At 42.1% G+C, this 24,317-nt stretch overlaps 1 protein-coding gene across 1 annotated transcript in view; it reads right to left on the minus strand.

The window, feature by feature from the left end:
• Pla2r1 (phospholipase A2 receptor 1) overlaps positions 1–24,317 on the minus strand; it is a 137,486-nt gene that overhangs the window by 27,107 nt on the left and 86,062 nt on the right. Inside the window, exons 12-18 of the mRNA XM_021186203.2 lie at positions 14,899–15,101; positions 11,671–11,816; positions 8,489–8,573; positions 4,896–5,028; positions 4,325–4,360; positions 3,444–3,601; positions 233–297 (exon numbers count right to left, since the gene is read on the minus strand). Coding sequence (XP_021041862.1) covers positions 233–297; positions 3,444–3,601; positions 4,325–4,360; positions 4,896–5,028; positions 8,489–8,573; positions 11,671–11,816; positions 14,899–15,101 — 826 coding nt within the window. The remainder of the gene's footprint in view (positions 1–232; positions 298–3,443; positions 3,602–4,324; positions 4,361–4,895; positions 5,029–8,488; positions 8,574–11,670; positions 11,817–14,898; positions 15,102–24,317) is intronic.

Genomic DNA, 24,317 nt, shown 5'->3' on the forward strand with positions numbered 1-24,317 from the left:
AAATAGGGCAGGCAGAAGCCTGCACAGGAAATTGATGTGTTTGTCGGATAGTTTGGTGATGGTTTCATTGGTACTGAACTGAAAAGCACTCATGCCTATTGTTAGGCAAATGAAAATTTGTAAGTTAACAGGTAAAGGCCATTCAGTGAATCGATCATCAAAACCCAGTCCAATCATTCCGCACATACAACTTGTCAAATAACGTTAAACACGGATTAGTGTCAGTCCGTACTGAATTTGATCTCTGGCTCCTCCTTCTTCAAGTCCGATCCACCACTTCACTCCATACTTTGACAGCTATTGAAGGGAAGGAAAGAGAACATGTCAGCGTTTGTTGCTCTTGTTTACATTGCTCTACTATTTGGATCAATGGGGTTGCTGTTGGTTTTTTCATTACTACGATGTTACCAGGTTATGCAAAGAAGAGTAACTAGCTAAGGGCTAGTGTCTAGAGAAGACACGAAATTGAATTATTCTAAAGCATTCCCTGTTCATTATGAAAGAGAATGATAGTGAACTACTGAAAATATTTCTGTTTCATTCAACTTGAAAGGCAAGGCTTCTAACTCTGTGAGAAGTCACATGACATAAAAGAGAGACGGGTGCCTCTTCTGACTATAATTAGTGGCTTCTTCTCTCAGTGATTTATGGAAGCTCCCTGCAGATGTCACATCTATTTGACAAACAAGGTACAAAGACATTAACAGAATAAAGATTTAGAGTCTAAGCATGTTAGTCTGTGAACCTTTAGACAGTGTCCACACACACACACACACACAGAGAGAGAGAGAGAGAGAGAATAGGACAAAAGAACCCTACAGAATTCCAATGTCTGAAAGCTAGCAAATTATCCATTTTATTAGTCTACAGCCAATTATTAATCACCCAGTCTAAGCACAGTGAAGTATCAAGTGGAGAAGCATGGACATGCAGGTGCACACTCACGTACACACTGCACTGCAGATATCATGCTGGACTTACAGTCCAGGAAATTGAAGCCTTCTCCTTAATCACAAAAGAGGAAGGGACAGATGAGATTTCACTGAGCCCTCTCGAGCAGTGTGCTTTATGGTGTATCTGCTCCCTCTGTATGTGCATCAAAATTCAAATTAACTTTTATATGCCCAAACCCTATTAAGGTTAAGGCCTTACGTATTTAAATTTGTACTCTTATTTCCTTTTGGGAGGGCTTGGGGATACATTTTAAGATACATTATTTATTTCCATATGCATTGCAAGTCACCACCACAGAACCCGATAGCTTGCTAACATTCTTATTTTGAAACAAGTGTGCTTTTACTTCGTAGCCAGCATGGCTGTCTGCCAGAGCAGCAACGTGAGAATATTGCAAAGGGGGAGCCACTATAACTTGAGATCCCTGAGGCACTGTTCTGTGGGCGTGTTCCCACATGCTGAATTTAGAGCCCCATTTTCATACTTTGCAGTGCTTCCGTTGCGATTGGCATGGATACGGCGGGAAAACTACAACTTCATTGCACCTAAGGAAGGCACATGGGCAACAGCAGTCAAAATCATGGCCTGACCCCTCACTGTCTCAGTTTAGGACCTTTAAGGGGAAGTTATGACATTTATATCTTATTTTTCTTTTTTTAAATTAGATATTTTCTTTATTTACATTTCAAATGTTATCTCCTTTCTTGGTTTCCCCTCTGAAAATCTCCTCCCCTTTCCCCCCTCCTCCTGCTCAACAACCTACCTACTCCTGCTTCCTGGCCCTGGCATTCCCCTATACTAGGACATAGAGCCTTCACAGGACCAAGGGCCTCTCCTCCCATTGATGACCGACTAGGCCATCCTCTGTTACATATGCAGCTGGAGCCATGAGTCCCACCATGTGTTTTCTTTGGTTGGTGGTTTAGTCCCAGGGAGCTCTGGGGGTGGGGGTACTGGTTAGTTCATATTGTTGTTTCTATGACATTTATATCTTAAGTGGTTATTTATCGCCACCTGATTTAAGATATGATCATCTGCCACATAGCGCATCCCAGCTGTGACGTATGTGGTAGAGAACTTCACAGGACAAGCTGAAGGATGACAAAACAGCCTGGTATGGAAAAGTGAATATTTTAAATGTTTGCTAGGTATATATAGCCATAACAACTGAAACCTAATAATAGGTGTTTGAAAGAAGAAATGTAATATGAGCATGCATTTCACAAATCAATTATATTTTGTTATGCTCAAATAGCCTTATGGTTAACTGACAGGAAAGGTCATTTCCCAGTGAGCTAGACTCACAAGCCAACATAATCATCTATTCAACTTTCTTCAGCAAAGGCAATCTGTCATCACTTAGGTTTTTACCAAAGTGATCAAGGGCGTTAGTTTAAGGGTTTAAACGTCCAGATTTTAAGAAGTAATAGATTTGATATATAGTTTTAGAAATGTTTACAAACACAAAACTTAAAAGAGTGAATTGCAGTTTTAAAGTGCAAATACTGTATACGACAGATACAAGTGATTGATTGGCTGACTCTCAAGTGCTGTAGATTTTAATGTTTTCATCGTTGATCAGAAAGAGAAGATTAGAGAAAAGAAAAAAATTCAAAGCTCACTCTAACACCCCATGGTCTGTTATCAGAGAGTCAGAGAAAACATAAGCATTCTTCAAAAGAAAAATTGTTTTTGTTAGAAAAACTCTACCCAGCTTTCTATCTCATATTAAATTCTCCTACACTCCAAATAAATGTTATTTTTGCCTTTCACAGTCTTAGTGACTATTCTTCATAGAAAAGTGATATGAAACCCTGCTATTTCAAAGTAATTATTTATTCTAACTTTTTTGATGTTTTTAGGCCGGGTATGGGTCAAAAGTGATCGATATCACCTTTGCTGAGTTTGATCCCTCATCCTAGAGTCAGTAAGTCCCCCTGCATCCACCAACTTGGCAAGCATATTGGTAGACATGAGACATCTTACATGTGAAACGCTAGTGCTCACCATAAATACCACCGTGCTACTGACAACCAAAAGTACCAATCGTGGGTAGAAATAAATACTGCTTGGAAATCTACAGCTAGATCCTGCCACACCGAGTGTAGATGTCTCCTCCCTTCCCAGTCCTTAATATTGAAATCCTAACTCACAAGATGACATGCTGGGAAGTGCGAGCCTCTGGTAAGTGATTAGATCAGCGAGCCCTCACGAGTGTCGAGTGGCCCAGAGAGTGAAGAATGACTCTCATGTAATACCCTTGCTATTACAGAAGAAACGGAAGTCAAAGGATAGAGGGGCATAACAAACCCATGTCTCCATAATTTTCTATGAATCTGTATAGTCAGAGGGAAACAGTCTGAAAAAAAAAGCCAGGACTTTTATGGAAACTTAAATGAATGTGTAGAGTCAAATTTTAAAAATATCGCCTCCCCCAAGGACAGAAGGTGTAAACTATGAATTCCGTGAAGTGATTTGTGTTCGTGTACCCCTTTGATTTTGCTGTGGATGAATTCTTGCTCCTGAGCAGAATAAATTGTGAGGAAGTCACTTCGCAGCCAGCCGCAGACAAATTCAAAGGTGGCCCACTCCGCTGGGTGGGTGTGGAAGAGGTACTCGGCGTTCTGATAGAAGAGCCACGGCGCATCTGCAAGGAAACCATGTGATCATGAGGATGCTCTCAGGACCAGTGAGAGATGTAAGGTGGGCTTGAAGGAGTGCGGGCTGTGATTGACTCCCAAACTGTAATCTGGTCGTTTGACATTTTAAAAAGGGGGTGTAAGGATGTATGGATACACACACAGACGTGCATGTGTGCACACCTATAATTCACTTATTTTCTTAGTCTACCTCACTTGAGAACCCTTCACTAGTTTTCTTCTTTTTTAAAAAATAATTCTTTTCTAAAAAGATTTATTTGTTTACTTCCTCTTATTTCATGTATGTAAGTACACTGTAGTTGTCTTCAGACACACCAGAAGAGGACATCAGATCCCATTACAGATGGTTGTGAGCTACCATGTGGTTGCTGGGAATTGAACTCAGGACCTCTGGAAGAGCAATTGGAGCTCTTAACTGCTGAGCCATCTCTCCAACCCCCTTTACTAGCTTTCATAGGCCAGGAATAGATCCATATTTTAAAATACTGTGCCGTGAAAATGGAGGTGTGATGTTAATTTCAACCCCACTTAATGAGTATATCTATTACTTTGATTATGCCCTTCTTGATCTGCTTTTGAACTAATTTGAACTAATCAGTCCCATATTGATATATAAGAGAATGGGTGTGTGGAAAGATAGTATAATGCACTAATACCAGCCTCTCCTTGGTGTGATTTAGAAGTTAGAGAACTATCAAGTTGTCCCTTACCGTACTGGTACCAGTCTGGAAAATTGGGTCTCACATCTGCAGAGCAAAAGCAAAACACATTGCCTGAGACTTCTGCACAGTTTCTGAACTCCCTCAGCTCTAACCACACTATTCTTACTTCACCTTCAAAAAAATAAGTTTAAAGACAGATATGCTCTGTACTGTCTAGACTCTGTGAAGAGTTAGAATGTGCGGGGGAATCTCCTGAGTCCTAAAGCAAGGACCTGGTCACATGCCAGCGACTACTGTGTGTGAGACACTGTGCTGGGTGCATCCACACACTCAGAGTGCAGCACTCCTGTGTGCTTGTGATGTCAGAGGGATATTTCTATCTTCTGTGCTTACTCTTAGTGACCTTCATTCCTAATGCACAGCCTGGCACAGGGTACTTCGCTGTTTTCCCTCCTTTGTGCTCCCGGCTTTAACTAAGCTAGCATAGCTAGGTTCATCAGGCAGATTGTTGGCAGTGTGGCTCAGGGCTCTAGTGCTGAGATTATGAATCTCTGGGACCCTTCATTTGAGATAGTGCTGCGTATCATTCAAATGCAAACATACAGTAAAGAGCTGGTACCTCTTGGAATTTTGCATATCCACTCGTGTTTGGAGGCACAGTTCGAGGGCAACAATGTTTTGTTTGCCTTATACACAGCACAATTTTTTGCATCTTCTTCAAAATAAGCATTGTCTAAAAATGAAGAGACAACCTGCGGCAGACGAAGTTCATTATTCCTCAATGATGATCCCCCCAAAAGGAGTTTCAGAAGACTCAAGGCACCCAGGAATGTAAGCACTGTTGGCAGTGGCTCTCAACCCATGGGTCGCAACCCCCTGGGGGGTTGAACAATCCTTTCACAGACCATCCAAATACTCAGGCATTTACATGATGATTCATAACAGTAGCAGATTTACAGTTAGGAAAAGCAATGGAAATCATTTTACAGTTGGGGGTCACCACACCATGAGGAACTGTATTAAAGGGTCAGAGTGTTAGGAAGGTGGAGAGCCACTGTTTAAGGGACTTCAGAGGGATCTTCAGAAAAGTCTACATGTCATTCCAGGGTAAGATTGATCCACCTTTGTGAAGACTAAGGGTACTTCACATTTTTTTTCCTGTTTTTTTGTTTTTGTTTTTGTTTTTGTTTTTTTTCTTACAAAAAGGCATGCAGAGCTGTGGAGATAGGACAGCTAGTCAGGTGCTTGCTGTGCCAAGCATAAGGACCTGGGTTCAATCTGAAGCACCCACATTGATGATTAAGGGGAAAAAATCCCGTAGAGCAGTGCATGCCTGCTGTCCCAGTACTGCGGAAGTGAAGGTAAGAACCCTGGGCTTGCTGGGCAGCCAGCACAGCCTAATTGATAAGTTCCAGGTTTAGTTGGGAAGTCCTGTCTCAAAAAAGGTAGAGTGTGGTTGAGAAAGACACCTGATATAGACTGCTGGCTTCCCCACACATACAGACGTGCTCAAGCGTGCGTGCATACAAGAATCTTTCTACTGTTTTCTCCAGAGGAAATCAGATGCACACTTTATTCTGAGCTTGTAATGTCATAGTGGTTTGAATAGCAGCCCCCCTTGGCTCATAGGGAGTGGTACTATTTGCAATGATTAGGACCTGTGGCCTCGGAGGAGGAAATGTATCACTGGGGGTGGGCTTTGAGGTTCAGTTGCAGAGCCAGGCTTAGACTTCCCTCTCCTTCCTGGTATCTGCCAATCTGGCTGTAAAACGCTTGGCTCTCTCTCCAGCAGCATGTCTGCCTGCGTGCCACCACGCTTCCTGCCATGTGATAATGGACTAAACCCCTGAACTGCAAGCCAGCTCCAATGAAATGTTTTCCTTTGTAAGAATTGCTGTGGTCGTGGTGTCTCTTCATGGCAAGAGACCGTTGACTTAGACAACTCTTTCCTGGGGTTTGGGGTAAGCTTAGAGTTTTAGGGATGTCCCAGATTTTGGTATCATCTTTGATGCCAGCTATTTTGCTAAGCACTTAAATAAAATGCTAAGCATTATGTTTTAAGGACTAAAGTCTAAGTCTTTTTGTTTGTTTTAGTTTTAGTTTTTTGAGAAAGGATCTCAGAACTTAGCCTTGGCTGGCCCAGAACTCATTGTATAGACCAGACTGGCCTCAAACTTATAGAAATCCGCCTGCCTTTGTCTCTCACATGCTGGATTAAAGGCATGTGACTGTATGCCTGGCTCCAGAGATAGCTTCCATAAACCAGAAAACTAGCATTGTTCTGAGTGACCACATATTATATATAATTCCTACAACAGACGTTTTAAAATGAGGTGTAAACCTTTTCAACTATTTAATGATTACCTGACAGAAATGTAGATGAACCACAAATGAAATTAAGGTTAAAATGTAGAAAAATAAAAGGATGTATTGAAACAACTTTGAACTATTTAAATATGCACAAAGGCATATATCAGCTTATCCGGTGCGTCTATTCTCATGTTAGGAGAATGACATGAGTTACGTCCAGTGGGCTGTGCTGAGCACCATCAGGACATCAGTGTGCTTAGTCTCATTGGTTCTTAAGCAAATTGTTGTCCTTCTGTTATGACCGAGTTTGAGTGACTAAAAGAAAGTATTTCAACTTCTAATGTGTTTCGTTTCATTCCCCAAGAGCAAAATGGCTTTAGCACTCCTTCCATTTCTGGGTCTCAGCTGCTGCTTTAGCAAAAGAAATGGGCAGAGCTGAGGGATCCAAATCCTCTCCATGTCTCTTTACACTCTATTCTTGACACCCTTTTTCAAAGCAGCAATGTTGGCGTGGAAAATGGGGCTAGGATCATGTTTAAACTAGCATTTCTCTGCTATTATTGTTCCCTGTAGAAGAAGCACACAGGTTTTCTTGTTTGGTTGGGTTTTTTTTTTCCTTCTTCTTCTTTTCTTTTAACTCTCCTCTCAGCTACAAATTTGAACCCTGTCCTTTGAATAGGCTTTTTCCCCCCTCCCAAGCTGGTCTTTATCTACACTTGGCTGCTGGTATTGTACAAAGTGGGACAGCCCTGGACAACCTGTGTGCAGATCCTGGCTGCCCTGCGTAGTACGTTATGTGGATTAATTGTTCTATTGTCCACTGGCACAGGCTCTTAAGAAGGTCTGGGAAACAGAAGCTGTCTCAAATGGTCCCTGAAGGCTGGCTCTAACCGCCCCCTTTCAGAGTTGAAACGGTGTCATGTAATTTTCCTTGTCACCTTGATAGAAATCTGAGAGTTCCTCAATGCACCTGGAAAAACAATGCACCATCCAGGTCCTTCCTTCCTTTCCCAGAGTTTGTGAGTATGGAGTGGACTGAAAAGCAAACCTTTGCCCTTCTGAAACTACCTGGTCTGAGTTATTTCTAAGTCTGATGTCCTTTGTCCTTTTTCAGAGATAGAGTAAAAATACTCTCGGTCTTGGTCTTGGTCTCGGTCTCGGTCTCTCTCTCTCTCTCTCTCTCTCTCTCTCTGTGTGTGTGTGTGTATGTGTGTATGTGTGTATGTGTGTATGTGTGTTGGGGAGTGGGGACAGGCAGAGACCAGAGAAGGGTGTCCTGTGTCTTTCTCTCTGTTGACCTCTCTACATTATGGCTTTGACAGAGGATCTTCTCACTGAACCAGAAACTCCCTGCCGTTCTGGCCAGGCTAGTTGGCCAGCAAGTTCTAGAGACCCACCAGTCTCCTTTCCTGAATACTAGAGTTATATGTAGTTATGCTTAGCTCTTTATGTGGGTACTAGAGATTTGAACTCAGGTCCTCATGAGTACAGAGCAAGCATGCTTTCCATTAAGCTCTCTCATAAGCTTCTGGGTAGTTTCTTTCTCACTGTGACATGGAGAAAGGCTACATACTCACACAGTCAGGCAGTCTGCAGAAAAGGAGGGTGGCTTAGAAGCCTGGAATTACTGTAAAGACCAGCCGTTTCCCTAAACTGGGAAGCAGATTAGGGGAGTATTTTTGGAGATTTGGATTTCCTTTCAGGATGAAATACAGGCATCTCAGAAGAGTATAGTCACCTGAGATTTCCCAGGACCTTAGTACAACCACTGTCTTAGCCAAGGCCTAGGCAAGTTTCCCAAAGTGCTACAGCCACTTCCGGGTCCTCTTGATTGTTTTACCGAGTGAGTACCAGACCACCTGGCTTGGCTACATCTCCTGTATATAGTGTGAAACAACTTACAGGCGACCCATCAGACCACGCCCAAGAACCGGCATTTAGTGGGTTCCTTCTATTAAATCCGATCCAGAACTGCCTTTCCTGTGTCCTGGGAAGAGAAGAAACAAAAGCGTTCTTTTCAATCTCATTCCTAACATCAGATGGAAGGTTCTGTGAGCCGGTGAATCGTGAACAGAAAGAACCGATGCTAGCTCCTTGGGTACTTTCTCTAGCTCCTCCATTGGGGGCCCTGTGATCCATCCAATAGCTGACTGTGAGCATCTACTTATGTGTTTGCTAGGCCCCGGCCTAGTCTCACAAGAGACAGCTATATCAGGGTCCTTTCAGCAAACTCTTGCTAGTGTATGCAAGGAGCTAAAGAGATCTGCAACCCTATAGGTGCAACAACATTATGAACTAACCAGTACCCTGGAGCTCTTAACTCTAGCTGCATATGCATCAAAAGATGGCCTAGTCGGCCATCACTGGAAAGAGAGGCCCATTGGACATGCAAACTTTATATGCCCCAGTACAGGGGAACGCCAGGGTCAAAAAGTGGGAATGGGTGAGTAGGGGAGTGGGGGGGAGAGTATGGGGGACTTTTGGGATAGCATTGGAAATGTAATTGAGGAAAATACCTAATAAAAATATTAATAAAAAAAGAATAAACAAAGTAAAAGACAGAAAAAAAAAGATCTGATGCTAATTGGCAGGGTCAGACAATAAATGGATTAAGCATCCTTTTGCATGCAATGTCCTGCGTTTGTGAAATGAGGAGAGGCGTCTAGATTCACATGCTCCTGTGTGGCTTGCTCGGAGCTCATGGGGAGAAAAATAAACCTATACTGAGAATAGGAACTTGTCATCAAGAATGGAAATATCCTTCAATCAGGCCATAAGCACATGAAAGTGTAAGCTGCCTGGAAATCCTAGAGCTTAGCATCACTGGATGACTTTAACTGTGCTACTGCTTACTGCTCGACTTTGCGTTCTGCGCTGTTTTCCTATGGTTTGGTTTATTTCTCTTTTACCAACTGTTTGTGTATTTTATACAGGTTTATTCCTATCATCCCCATCTACTAACAGGGACACACAAAGTTTGCAGAGTTTTTTTTCCTTCCAGTTTCCAACATAAATAACTCTGAGGCAAATCAGCCTGGGCTATGGTAGATTAACTTGAGAAGTCGCCACTGGTTTAGACTGGGCAAGAAACTTCACAGAGAATCATCGTCTCTCCTATTAGGCAGAGAACAAATCTGTCAGATTGCAGGGTACTCAATAAATCAAGCAATAAAGCCTAATTGTATGACGAACCATCTCACTGAGATAATTTTCTGAGAATAATTTTGAAGAATTAAAGATTTAAGAGACTCAGAAGTCGTGACAGATGCTTTCTCATGCTTAACGCAGAGGAGCGCGCTCCCTCTGCGGGGTCAGTTCTCCCATGTGTTAGACAGAGGTCAAAGGTAAATGAAAAGCCTCTGAGGTCACTGGTGCCTGGGTGGCTACTGGTGATGTCACACTTCTGAGAAGATGAGGGTGACCCGTGGAAGCCAGGTCAGGGCTGTTAACCTCCAGGAGGCAGGCTAGGAACCAGCTTCACGCTCCCCACACTGGGAACATTTGGTCTATTCCTCACTGATTTTCCCGTTCTTTGTTTTCCCTGTTCTACTGGCTCACAGAAGACAAATTGATATTTATTTCTCTCCACTAATTTCCTAAATTGTGTAATTTTTAAATAACACACATTTGACACAGCTGAATTCCCTTGGTAGCATGAGCAAAAATAAAGCATAAATCATACAACATTCATGTTCAGATGCTAAAGATCAATATTTTGAAAGATGCACAGAGTTCTGGTAGGAATTTTAAGTATGGACAGAAAGAATGTCATTACCGTCAATCTTTAAAGGGAAAGTGTTTACAGATCTGGTCTATGAGCAGAATGTGTAAGCATGGCTTGCAAGGGGTTAAAGTTCCAAAGGACAGCGGAACATGGGACAGTGGAGGCTGTCCCTCAGAGCTGGCAAGCACCCCAGCCTCACAAAGGCTGAGGTGCCATAGGGGGCTCTGTCTCCCATGGTGCCCAGTATGTAGGCTCCGACTGAAACCAAGGGCTTAAGTCAATGGTTCCCTTAGGAACAAGTGGTTCCATGGGCTGTTAAGATTATTTCAGGGGGAAAACCATTTGTAGAGAAAGCACTTCTTGCTAGAAGTCTTCATAATACTGATTATTCATAGCATATTTCTAATAGTGTACATTGTTTTTTTTTTTTTTTTAGTTTTATTTGATCCCTCTGATGCTATATTCCTTACCCCTCTCAAAGAACAATAACAATAGCTTCTCCACCAAATCCTTTCCATATGGAACCGCTCTAAGATCACATGCAAGGTCATTTTTGTAAATGTTAAAGGTGAATAATTATGGGAGTACCTTATGAAGCCTTTAGTTACTTCCAATTTAAACTTAGTTAAATTTAACTTAGTTAAACCGGGGTTGGGAATTTAGCTCAGTGGTAGCATATACCCTGGATTTGGCCACAAACAAAATGAATAAACCAACCAGCCAGCCAGCCAGCCAGCTAACTAACCAACCAACCAACAAAAACCAGACTACAGTTATAACTTCATGAGTATGGGCATTCTAACAGTTGATACACACTAAGAGGTGACCATTGATTTTTTCAAATGTACAATTACAGCCCTGGTTTGGATTGTTTTTAAACCGATGGGATTCCCTTCCCCAACAAAATCTTAAATGAACTCTAATCTATGGGAAATCCTTATCAGTAGAATGGCATTATGTTTTCTGGGGGCTCGAAAGCAAGGAACTAAAACTCCGCCCAAATAGTCCCATTTAATCTAAGACCCCCTGAATCCTCAGACAACATGTTGAAAATCCACCAAACTAGATACAGTTAGAAGCAAAGCTCTGAAAAATATCTGATAGAAGACACAAAAAAAATATTTGAATATCTAAACAATGATCATTTTGTTCTTTATTTTTATGCAATGTGAACTTGGTGCAGTATAAACACAAAACTATATGAGGATAATATTTTTCTTTCACAAGCAGCGACCAGCTATTTTTAAAAGCAAAACAAATGCTGACATTGTAAACAACCACTTGGGATAGTCATCCCTAAGAAGGCACTGCTAAGAGACAAGTTTTGACTATAATCTTCTCAAAATTAGTAAGTATTTACCAATTAAATTTTGAATGTAGAAGCTCATTCACGAAATTTTCTTCCTCTATATGGGCAAAGCTTGCGAGGTGAGCCCCAAACTCCTCACAGAATGCTTCTGCTTCTCTCCACGATCTTTTCATCAGGACTTTTTCGCTATGAAACACCTGTAGAGCAACACAAAGCTGCCAAGTGTTCCTTTTCTTTACTCTATTGCAGGGGCATTCAGGGGAGAAGCGGAGACTTCCTCTATGCTGAGCATGGACTCTTTCCACTGAGCCAGACATCTGCCCCTTTCTTATTCATCTTTGAAATTTTGATTTGAAGGAGTAACATATATCACACCAGAATATGCCTAGTTCTTAAAAGATTTTCTGCTTCCTCTACCTTCCTTGGCTTCTTTTTCACTAAACCTCTTATGACAGACATAGAGCTTTCTCTTAATAAATGTTTGTCAGTATATAAGGAAAATCAGGTCAAGAGACATTAAGAATACCGTAAGGTCACACACCTATAAACTTGGCTTAGGCCCAGAATACCTTGTTTCTAGAATCTATCCATTTCTATTCTGGCAGCCTGCCTGTGGCAAGTTAGAATTCAAGAAATGACAATGACGTTGTTGGATCCATCACAGGCAAGGATAAACAAGGCCCAAGGCCTTGAGCAGGTCTGTTTCTAGGGTCTTTGGGCCTTCGATGAGCTGACAGTGCCATGATGTCTAACTTCTCTGCCAGGCATCAGCTGTTGTGGTACCAGGAAGTAGTTGCTTTTGGAGCGTCTGCTTTTGCCTTATGATCCCACAGGAGGCCAAAGGCCCAGAGCTCCCAATCTGGGGCTCTGCACCCTTGCTGTTTGTAAATAAGGTTACTAAGCTTGGCCCTCTGATGCTGCACATACAATCTCTGGCCAGCTTTCCCTGGGCTCTGATTTGCCGAGACCAGAATGAATGCCTTTCCAAATCCTGTGGACCACAGCACAGCCTTTCCATCTTTTAAATGATACGTCAAAACTTGCCTCCTTTGGGAACCTCTGCCTGAATCACTCTAAATTCATAAATCCACCATCACGCACATCGGGCACAACTTGCATTTGTTGACACGTCAGGGTGACAGATAGTAAAATACCACTGTACCGCTAGTCCCAAGACCCAGGGATTTATTCCAACTTTGTCAATAAATAATTGTGATTTTGGGCCAATCACTTCATCATACTGGCTTTGATTCACTCATTTCTGAAGTTTAACTTATTGCTCCATGAGGTTGTATCTGGGTTCTTTATTTACGAGTTTTAAGTAGGGATTTCTTGTGTATACATTTTAAATGAAGAGTGTCCAGCCGTGTTTCCGGTTACATTCCTACAGCAGTGTTTGTGGAGTTCTGTCTGTCTCCATCTTGGATGTGCCCATCGGATGGGGAAGGACTTTCCCACAGGTTTGGAGAATTTCTCCCTATCAGATGAACCAAGAGAAGACTACCAAACATAAGACTAATTTTTAAAACGTGGGTATTTCTAATAAGACAGTTGTGAGAATTGGTTTAAATCTCGGATCTAAAGCAGATTTGCAAGCAGACATTTCTTCCAGGATTTTGCATGTATATCATGTGTATGTCTCATGATATACATAGATAAGTAGAACATTTGTAATCTGGAAATGGAAGTTATTAACTGCTTTTAACATCTAAAACTTGTGTGGAAGTGACATTCTTGCCTTCTGACTGTTGTAAGTGGGTACACCATTTCATGTTCTAAACACTGCATAAAGTGACCTTCAGGTCATATGTACATAGGGTATATAAAACAAATTTACTTTGTATTTAGACTTAAGTCCCAACCCTAAGATATCTCCTTATGTATATGTAAATATTGTAACACCTTAATCTCCAAACCTTCTTGCTTTAAGCATTTATGTGTACACACACACACACACACACGGATATATATATATATATATATATATATATATATATATATATATAATATATATATATATCCATGTGATATATATATATGTATAAACATTATATATAATGTAAATATATAAAATGGAGAGCTGGCTCAGTGGTTAAAAGTACTGACTGCTCTTCCAGAGGTTCTGAGTTCAATTCTCAGCACTTACATAGTGACTCATGACCATCTATACTGGGATCTGATGACCTCTTCTGGCATACATGGAGACAGAGCACTCATATAAATAAATAAATAAATAAATATGTAAAAAAACCTTTAGGGAAATTACATGTATATAAATATATATCTTTATGTAAATATATACATAGACATATAGGTACATATGTATATATACATACACAAATACATATACATATCAACCATCTGTATTACCTGGCTTGATCTTCAGGTGTCTAGCAGGTTTTAAAGTCTTTCTTTAGTTTAAGAATTATTTTATAACAGTACTTTATGTGTGGCTTACAAACAAGACAGGACATCACAATGTTAATACCCACTGAGTGCTGGCTTCCTTTATTTGCTACATGCTTGGCAATACAAACAGCACTGACTGGCCTTTGTACTTATTATAGGAAGACAATTTCATAAGTGACCATGGCTGGCCTTACTTTGCTCCTTCTTGATTGCAAATCTGCTTTAGAATGTACTGAGAATGCCACACTCTGAGGAAAGGAGGGACTGTCCTTGTCCCTCCCAGAACAGGGACTCCTGCAGTGTTTCATTCCAGTGGACCCAAGTCGTTTGTGAGCCCATAGAAGCGGGCTTTCCTAACCCCTGAGCTGGGGTAGAAATATAGTCCATCTGCCACCCTGGGTAGCTGTCCTGAGCCTCAAGGGATAGGCTTGTCAGGATCCTAGGCTTCTACTGTTTCTTGTAGCCTATCTGTGAACAGTAAAGTAGATTTGCCTGACTTATGGGAGTGGTCTGCCATACTGGACTTGAACTCTGGCAGGTGAAATTGTACAAAACTTCCCACCAGTTCTAGGAACTGGTCAAACATTTAGAATCCTTTCCTAGGGTGCTGACCTCATGCATAGGGCTCTATTCCTTGGGATTGATACTGACACATGGTATTTCTGTTTTTAGTGACATTGGGGATAGTTGCTATTTAAAAAGAATCATAATTATTTGGAATATAAACACAGGAGAGAGGCAATGGATAGATGGATAGGGGCTATGCATATGCTGTGTACTAGGCCCTGTGACAGAAAGCTTAGGAAGAAAAAAAAAAAAAAAGAAGAGGACCCATGGACCAAATGAATATGCAGAAAGCTTTGACATCACCTTGAAGCAATTGGCCAGACCAGTGGCTGATTCCCAATCCATATAGCACGGGTGAAATGGCCAACCCCCTTCAAACTCTGTTTTCTTCCAGATTTTGACTGGTGTCTTGCACAGAGACATTGCCTTAAAGTTGCTACAATCCTTCACTTCCCAGCGACCAAGCGAACTTCCTCCTCGCACGACAACACAGCCACCAGGATTGCCTAAAAGCAGAAAACACGCCATCTTAATATTATACGATTGGAACAATTTGTGTTCCAAAAGACAGCTCTCTGGAGTTTTGAATAATTGACACATCATAATGAAGCACCAGAGAAGAACAATGGAGATGAAGAAAGATGCTTCATTGGCACAATTATCTCATTTCTCTTCATCTCTGGAGAGAAGAACAGAAAACAGGATCATGAGAGAAAAGAGGCTGTGAAGCCTGAAATTTGGACATTGTCTGCTTTGAGCTCACATGGTGAGTGAGGGGAAGTGAGGTGCAGTTCCGATGTGAAGCTGAAGAATGCCCCACCGCACCTCATTGCAAGGATCACAATGAGAAGTGCACAATGCTCATCCCCCGAGAGCGAGGTGCATCAGGGCAAACTAGTCAGATGAATAATGGATTCAAGGCAGACAAGAAACACAACAAAAGACCCAAACTCTAAGCCACAAGCCATGGAGAATGGAGAAAATGAGATAAAGTCTTGAAATGGGATCTCAGGGGGTTGGAGGCAGAAATGGCAGCTATCAGGGAAATGAAGGGAGAGAGGCTTCTAAACGAGACACAAAGCACACTGAGCTCAGTGAGTACTGTGTAAAATATTAGAGGTAAAATGTCTTCAGTTATGGATGAAACTTCACTTGCTCTTTTGTGTGTGTTGAGCATGAAATAACTCTTTCATAGAAACAAGTGTTCAGAATTCTAATGAAGACTTTGAAGACATGGATTTATTAATTAGTCCAGGCTGGGTATCATGTTTGTGATCTTCCTTTCTCTGTCTCCTGAAAAAATGTGTGGACCACCATGCCTGGCCCATCAAAACAACATCTAGACTAAGTGAAGTTTCTTAAGTTTGTACAAAATGTATACAATTTATAGGACCACCAAAAACCTACATTTCACATTTCAATGGATATTAGCTGAAAACAATCCTGTTATAAAAATTGGATGAGACCGATAGGAACTGAGGAGCAGCCTGGGACAGGATCCTTCCAGTTTCTGTCTTTGCCCTGGAGCTGACCCTGTGCCACAGCTCTCCATACCCAAATCCCACTGGGAGAGAGCTGGTCTCCCAGAAGTGGTGACACACCTGAGAGCACAGTTGAGACCACCACTTCTGCTCAAATTCCTGGCCCAAGAGGGATCTTCCCAGAGCCATCAGGACACAGGAACCAAGGAACAGCAGGGGACAGGATCCTTCCAATTTCTGTCTGGGCCCCAGAGCGGACCCTGTGCTACAGCTCTCCATATAGAAATTCCACCTAGAGAGAACTGGTGTGTTCCAGGAGTGCTGACACATAGGTTTACAGGAGGAACAAGCCACAGCCAGAGACAGCCAAGACCAGCTAACACCACAAATAACCAGATGGTAAGGGCAAGAACAAGCAACAGAAATAAAGGCTACTTGGCATTATCAGAACGCAGTTCTCCCCCTACAACAAGCCCTGGATAGCCCAAGGCACTGGAAAAACAAGACTCTGATTTAAAATCACATCTCATGATGATGTTAGAGGACTTTAAGGACATAAATAAGTCCCTTAAAGAAATACAGGATGTTTTAGTCAGGGTTTCTATTCCTGCACAAACATCATGACCAAGAAGCAAGTTGGGGAGGAAAGGGTTTATTTGGCTTACACTTCCATACTGCTGTTCATCACCTAGGAAATCAGGACTGGAACTCAAGCAGGTCAGGAAGCAGGAGCTGATGCAGAGGCCATGGAGGGATGTTACTTACTGGCTTGCTTCCTCTGGCTTGCTCAGCCTGCTCTCTTATAGAACCAAGATTACCAGCCCAGAGATGGTCCCACCCACAAGGGGCCTTTCCCCCTTGATCACTAATTGACAAAATGCCTTACAGTTGGATCTCATGGAGGCATTTCCTCAACTGAATCTCCTTTCTCTGTGATAACTCCAGCTGTGTCAAGTTGACACAAAACTATCCAGTACACAGGAGAATACAGTTAAACAGGTAGAAGCCCTTAAAGAGGAAACACAAAAAAATCCCTTAAGGAATTACAGGAAAGCACAACCAAACAGGTGAAGGAATTGAACAAAACCATTCAGGATCTAAAAATGGAAATAGAAACAATAAAGAAATCACAGATGGAGAAACACTGGAGATAGAAAACCTAGGAAAGAGATCAGGAGTCAGATGCAAACATCACCAACAGAATACAAGAGATAGAAGAGAGAATCTCAGGGGCAGAAGATACCATAGAAAGCATTGACACAACAGTCAAAGAAAATGGAAAATGCAAAAAGCTTCTAACCCAAAACATCCAGGAAGTCCAGGACACAATGAGAAGACCAAACCCAAGGATAATAGGTATAGAAGAGAGTGAAGATTCCCAACTTAAAGGGCCAGTAAATATCTTCAACAAAATTATAGAAGAAAACTTCCCTAACCTAAAGAAAGAGATGCCCATGAACATACAAGAAGCCTACGGAACTCCAAATAGATTGGACCAGAAAAGAAACTCCTCCTGTTACATAATAATCAAAACACCAAAAAATGCACAAAACAAAGAAAGAATATTAAAAGCAGTAAGGGGGAAAGGTCAAGTAACATATAAAGGCAGACCTATGAGAATTACACCAAACTTCTCACCAGAGACTATGAAAGCTAGAAGATCCTGGACAGATGTTATACAGACCCTAAGAGAACACAAATGCCAGCCCAGGCTACTATACCCAGCAAAACTCTCAATAACTATAGATGGAGAAACCAAGATATTCGACAACAAAAACAAATTTACTCAATATCTCTCCACAAATCCAGTCTTACAAAGGATAATAGATGGAAGACACCAACATAAGGATTGCTGATAGGAACCTGATACAGCTGTCTCCTGAGAGGTTTTGCCAGATCTTGATCAATATAGATGCTGATGCTTGTGGCCAACCATCGGACTGAGCATAGGGACTCCAATGAAGGAGTTAGGGAAAGGACTGAAGGAGTGGAAGGGGCTTTATCTGGTATCAATGGGAGGGGAAGCCCTTGGTCCTGTAAAGCCTTGATGCCCCAGAGTAGAGGAATGCTAGGGTGGTGAGGCGGGAGTGGGTGGGTGGGGGAGCACCCTCATGGAAGCAGGGTAAGGGGGGATGTGATGGGGGTTTGCAGAGCGAAACTGGGGAAGGGGATAACATTTGAAATGTAAACAAATAAAATATCCAACTTAAAAAATAAAAGAGGAAGGAGCCTCAGTTAAGGGAACATCTTCATGAGATCCAGCTGCAAGGCCTTTTCTCAATTAGTGAGGGGATGGCCTAGTCCCTGTTGGGTGGTGCCATCCATGGGATGGATGTGGTCCTGGAAAGTGGATTATAGGGGAGTATGTGGAGCAAGCCCTGTGAGTAAGCCAGTAAGCAGCATCCCTCCATGGTTTCATCCTCAGCTTCTGCCTCTAGGTTTCTGCTCAGTTTGAGTTCCTGTCTTGGCTTCTTCCTTCAGCGATAGACTACAGTGTGGAAATGTAAGCCAAATCAACCCTTTTACTTCTTAAAAACAAATTGGATGAGACTAAGGACTGGTCTAGCTAGCTGCTTCAAGGAACAGTGCCATTGTCCCTGTTTCCCCTTGAGTCCAGGCTGATCATTCAATGAACGAAACTGACATTCAACAACTACCAGAAAGGATGCATCTACAACATGCTCAGATACAGGGTAGGGTCTGCTCAAAGCAGCCAGGGGGTGTGGGGAGCTCAGAAGGAGAAACAGAGTCTGCCCAAAGAGCTCTGTCAGCAAAGAGTTGGGGAGGTGCCATTTGAGCTGATTTTTGAAGGATGAAAAAGGAAAAGGGTTTTCAAGGTGGCCTTATAAAAATCAAGTGACACTGGAGGAGAGGGTACACCTGGAGACTCTTCATGACAGTTTTGGACATAAAAGCATTTTAAAACTATGAAGTTGTTTGGCATGAGGTATGTATCTGCTTTAATTTCCTCTTAGAAGAAATGGCCACTTTTTATTTTTAGATAGCAGGCAGCTAGAATTGTCCTTATGTATACAGACAAGCTTATGCATCAGACAGACCCACAAAGGTGAAACACGCAGTTGTACAGCAGGAAATACACTAAGCATGGCTTACATTGAACAAAGAAGAGTGTTGGGTTATACAAAGGCCAACTAACGGACATCTACAGTGGCCCAGATAACTACTCAGAACTCATGATGGAGTTGGGATAGGGTAGGGAGGAGGTAGGCAGCAGAGTTCATGACAATGTTTTCTGGTCCAGTGAATATAACTTTGGGATGAGGCCTGTCACCCAGCTGGATCGTAGGCACTAGAGGGAAGCTATGTGCTTTCTGAAGTTAAGTTGAACTGTGGAACCCAGATGCAAGGCCCATACGCACTACTACACCACTGGGCTGTTGTGGTCCATGGGAAACACACAGCTCATCTGATCCCCCCACCCTTCCTTTGAGGCCTCCTGTTGGGACTTTCCCACAGAGGTAGGAGGCCTTCTAGAAAGAATTTCTGAGCCTTAAGTCTGGGATTCTAGTCTCTGCACAAATATTTAATAACTTGACATTTGAATGGATTAATTAACCACCACAAGTTTTGTTGAAACTAGATAATCCCTTTTCTTCTCATGGGTCTTCATGAAGATCAAATGAAATCATTATTAAAAAAGGACTTTGTGAAACAGAAAGCTAGCACCATCTTTATACTTCTTATGGGCATTTTTATTATAAAACTGGGATTTTTTTTTTAATGATACAAGTTCTGCTGTGTGTTCAAGAATGTTTAAAAGGTTTGACTCAGCAAGTTTACAGTAATACTTTTTTTGTTGGCTTTGCATTTTGTCTCACTTCCCCGCATTAGACAATGATTAACTAGCTACGGTTTTAGACGCTGTGGATATTCCAGTCATCTTCATTAGTGAGGAAGGAGATGTTTGTGGCCCACCATGAAGATGGAAAGTGCTGCAGGAGTGTTATTGGTATTCTAAAGTGGTTAACTTAATGTATCATTTGACCCAAATTTTAGTGTCTCAGCCCCAGAGCAGCAGTAAACTGGTGTAATAAAGGGATGTTGGGCTAAGGGAGACACAAGGAATTTGTAAGTCAGTTTGTGGGGAAGCTTGCCGAGCCAAATAATAAGGGAGGGATAGAAAAAAGGGGCAGAGGCAGGCTTCTCCCAAAACTCTGCCCTTCCATTGGATAACCCACTTATCATTGGAGAAGGACTGATACCATCCTTCTCCTCATTGGTGAACCTTAAATCTCACATTTTAATGTATTCTCTTGACCCACCATTCCACCATGCTCCCCTTCACCATCTCCCTAAACCACCAGCAGAGAGACTTCCTGTAACTATGAAACTCAAATTCACGAATCTAGATTTTTCCCATGTGCGGCAGCTAATCATAGAAAGTGAATTGAGCTGTGGAAGCTATCAACTTTGATCTCTCCGGTCAAATCCTTAGGTATAAGCCAACCAAATCAAGCCAATTGTGGTCTCAGGGCAGGAAGGAATTGTTCTGGGCCATGGCATCTCTAGAGAGTAATTTGATTTGGTCTGGTGAGTTCCCTTCCACAGGACTCACACATTCTTACTTCTCAAGTCTCTACCTGCCTCACCTTCCCTCTCCCCTCTTCCCTCTTCTACAGTAAGACAAGCTTCTGGGACAGGGAAGGTAAACTTTGCTGAATACCCGCCATCTGCTTAGCACTGTGTCAGTCACTCTATGCTGCCTTTCTTCTGTTTAACTTCTAAGACTCTCGGAGGCAGAGACTGTGGTAGCATTTTCTGATAGTAAAATTGAGGCTCAAAGATGGTATCACTTGCCACAGGCTGCAGACTTAGAGCACTTGATCCTAGCCTAGAAACTGGACTTATCAGAGTCTAACTGTGAGATGGTACTGAGACCCAGAGATGTATACACAGCTCCTGAAGGAACAAGTTCCGTTGAGGCTATGGACCCTCTGGTACTGCTTAGGTCTCATCAGCTTGACATGAACTGACACATATCTGTGAGGAGGGAGCCTCAGTTGAGGGCTTTCCTACATCAGATTGACCTGTGGGGCATTTTCTTGATTGCTAATTAATGCAGGAGGCCCAGCCCACCGTGGATGGTGCCATCCCTAGGCAAGTAGACCTAGGCAGTAAAGAAAGGTAACCAAGCCAGAGTGAACAAGCCACTAAGCAGTGTTCCATCAAGGTCTCTGCTTCAGTTCCTGTCTCCAGGTTCCTGTCTTGAGTTCTTTGATGATGGACTGTTATGATCAGAATCGTGTAAGCCCCATAAACATTTTCCTTCTGTCTTACATAAGCAATTCTTATAAGGGCAAACATTTAATTGGGGATGGCTTACAATTTCAGAGGTTCCTTCCATTATCATCATAGCAGGAAGTATGGTGGCATACGGGCAGACATGATGCTGGAGAAGTTCTACATCTTAATCTGAAGTCAGCCAGGAGGAGACTGTCTCCCACAGGCAGCCAGGAGGAGGCTTCTGATTCCACACTGGGCAGTTTTTGAGCATAGGAGACCTCAAAGCCCATCTACACAGTGGCACACTTCCTCCAAAAAGACCACACCTACTCCAATAAGGCCACACCTCCAAATAGTGCCACTCTTTATGGCCAAGCATTCAAACACATGAGTCTATGGAGGACATAACTATTCAAACTAGCATACTTCCTAAGCTGCTTTTGGTCAGTCTTTTAGGAAAGCTAGTGAGAATAGGCCTCCTCTTGCACTAAGTTCACGCCCTGTGTACCATCCACCTCCAGTACCCTCCACCCAGCATGGTTCTCTCCTTGTATTGCCACAAGATTCCCTTGAAGAACGCCTATCACTGGTTACCTTGCTTGGCAATGAAGCAACCTGCAAATATGCTCAGAAACAAGGCTGGGCACATACTCAGTATGTGGCATTTCATTTCAAAACCCAGAGGAGCCTTAAACCTGACCATGCTGACCATGGTTTATCGATGTGATGGGTTTCCTAGCCCTTGCTCTGTGAAGGGCACCTTGAAGGATACAAGACTGTCTGGCTTTGCTGGGGTCCAGTTGCCCTTAACTGGCAGGTTTCAACTGATTTGGAAGAACTAGTGCCCAGGTACCCTGGATAGTCCTACATGACTGATCAAGGAATGTCCTGATGCAGAGCTGAAGTTACAGAGTGCCATGAAATAGTGATTTCAGGCCTTCTTTTAATCTGTTGGGACACATCTGAGGCACACACTTACCCTAGAAAAGCTTTGTGCCACCTTATGAGGAAACGACCTCCTGTTTGCCCCTGTAGGGCTGTCTTCACTTACTGGATCTGTTATCTCAGATCAAAGAACATTTCTGTTTCTATGCATTATTCTCTCTCTCTCTTTAATCAGTAGCAATGGCTAGTGTGGTTCAAAACTAGCTTTCATGGTTTAAGGAATGTTCTACTTCTCTCAAAATACTAAGGCTGGAGAGTCCTTTTGCTGTTTTTTAAAAAGGAGAATGTCAGAGTTTCCTGGTGTTGAGAGACTTAAGGATAAAATACAGATAAAAGGCAAATTAAGCAATAAATCTGTGGTCCTGAATTGAAACCGAAATTATGGGTTTGAAAAAAAAAAAACTCATCCTCACATGTGCAGTGCAAGCAAACACACAGGCAACACATTTCCCAGACACGTCCAAGGAAAGAGCTGATAAACAAGAACAAACTCGCAGTGAGCCCCCTTATGGCCTGATTAGTGTAGAGATTACATTACTTCCCATCAAAGGAAAACCTGGGGCTTCCTGATGCCTGGTGCAGGAATTCACTTCTGGTCATAGCAACAGCAAGGGCATGTGGAAGACTGCAAGGGTCGCATCCCTGAAGACATTGCCATCCAACAGACGGGGCATGAGTTTTAGGAACAGCTGCTGTGGATGGAGATAGACCAATGCTTAAAGTACTTACTTCATTGTGAGGCTGGAAGCACCCCTTCGCCTCCAAATGCTCACAGTTGGGAGACACTATCGAGGAAATAATCCTTCTAGAAACTAGGAAACTAGGAAGAGAGGTATGCGAAGCATCTGTGCTGGCTTTCCTATACCATCTGTACCACAAAGCAAAGAAAACACCCACTGTAAAGAGCTGCTTTCTTATGGAAATATCCTGGCTATAAATTGAGACACTTAGAACAGGCCAGGGGATGCAGTTTGGTAGGGGAGCCCTTCCTTATCAGGAAAAGACCTTGCGTTTAGTCCCCAGACCAAAACAAGCAACAACAAAACCGTACTCCGTCAAATCAACAAATCTATGTGCTGATCATCAAAAACTTCCTGTCACAAAGAGAAAATTGGACACTCTGATACTCTACACAGAACAAGTAACTACCTAAAAATAGTTTTTCTCAAGTAAAATAAACCTCAATATTGATCAGGTCTTTGATTAAACAGTGAGGTGTGGACTTTAGAAAATGTATAGGATGGATAACCTCTTACATCAGTAAATAAACTACAAAAGGAAAAAGGGATGGATAAGAAACCTAGATGTTAAAACAAACTTTAGGAAACTTTACTAATAAATTATAGTATGTAATGTTATTTAGATCCTTTTCCAAACAAACCTTAAATATACTACATAGTAGTTAGAATATATATGTGATTATCTATCTATCTATCTATCTATCTATCTATCTATCTAATTTAGATATTTGAGCATTAACTGAAAGATTCATGACATTAAAGAATTATAGTTTCCTGGAAATCAGTTTGGCAGTTCCTCAGAAAATTGGACATAATACTCCCTGAGGACCCAGCCATACCATTCCTGGGCATACACCCAGACGATGCTCCAACATGTAATAAGGACACATGCTCCACTGTGTTCATAGCAGTCTTATTTATAATAGACAGAAGCTGGAAAGAACCCAGATGTCCTTCAACAAAGGAATGGATACAGAAAATGTGGTAAATTTACACAATGGAGTACCACTCAGCTATTAAAAACAATGAATTCATGAAATTCTTAGGCAAATGGATAGAACTAAAGTATCATCCTGAGGGAGGTAACCCAATCGCAAAAGAACATATATGGTATGTATGCACTGATAAGTGGATATTAGCCCAAAAATATCCAAATAACCAAGATACAATTCACAGACCACATGAAGCTCAAGAAGGAAGACCAAAGTGTGGGTGCTTCAGTCCTTCTTAGAAGGAGAACAAAATACTCATAGGAGCAAATATGGAGATAAAGTGTAGAGCAGAGACTGAAGGAAAGACCATCCAGAGACTG

Source organism: Mus caroli, chromosome 2 (genome assembly GCF_900094665.2).
Source record: "Mus caroli chromosome 2, CAROLI_EIJ_v1.1, whole genome shotgun sequence".
In the NCBI taxonomy this organism is placed as follows: domain Eukaryota; kingdom Metazoa; phylum Chordata; class Mammalia; order Rodentia; family Muridae; genus Mus; species Mus caroli.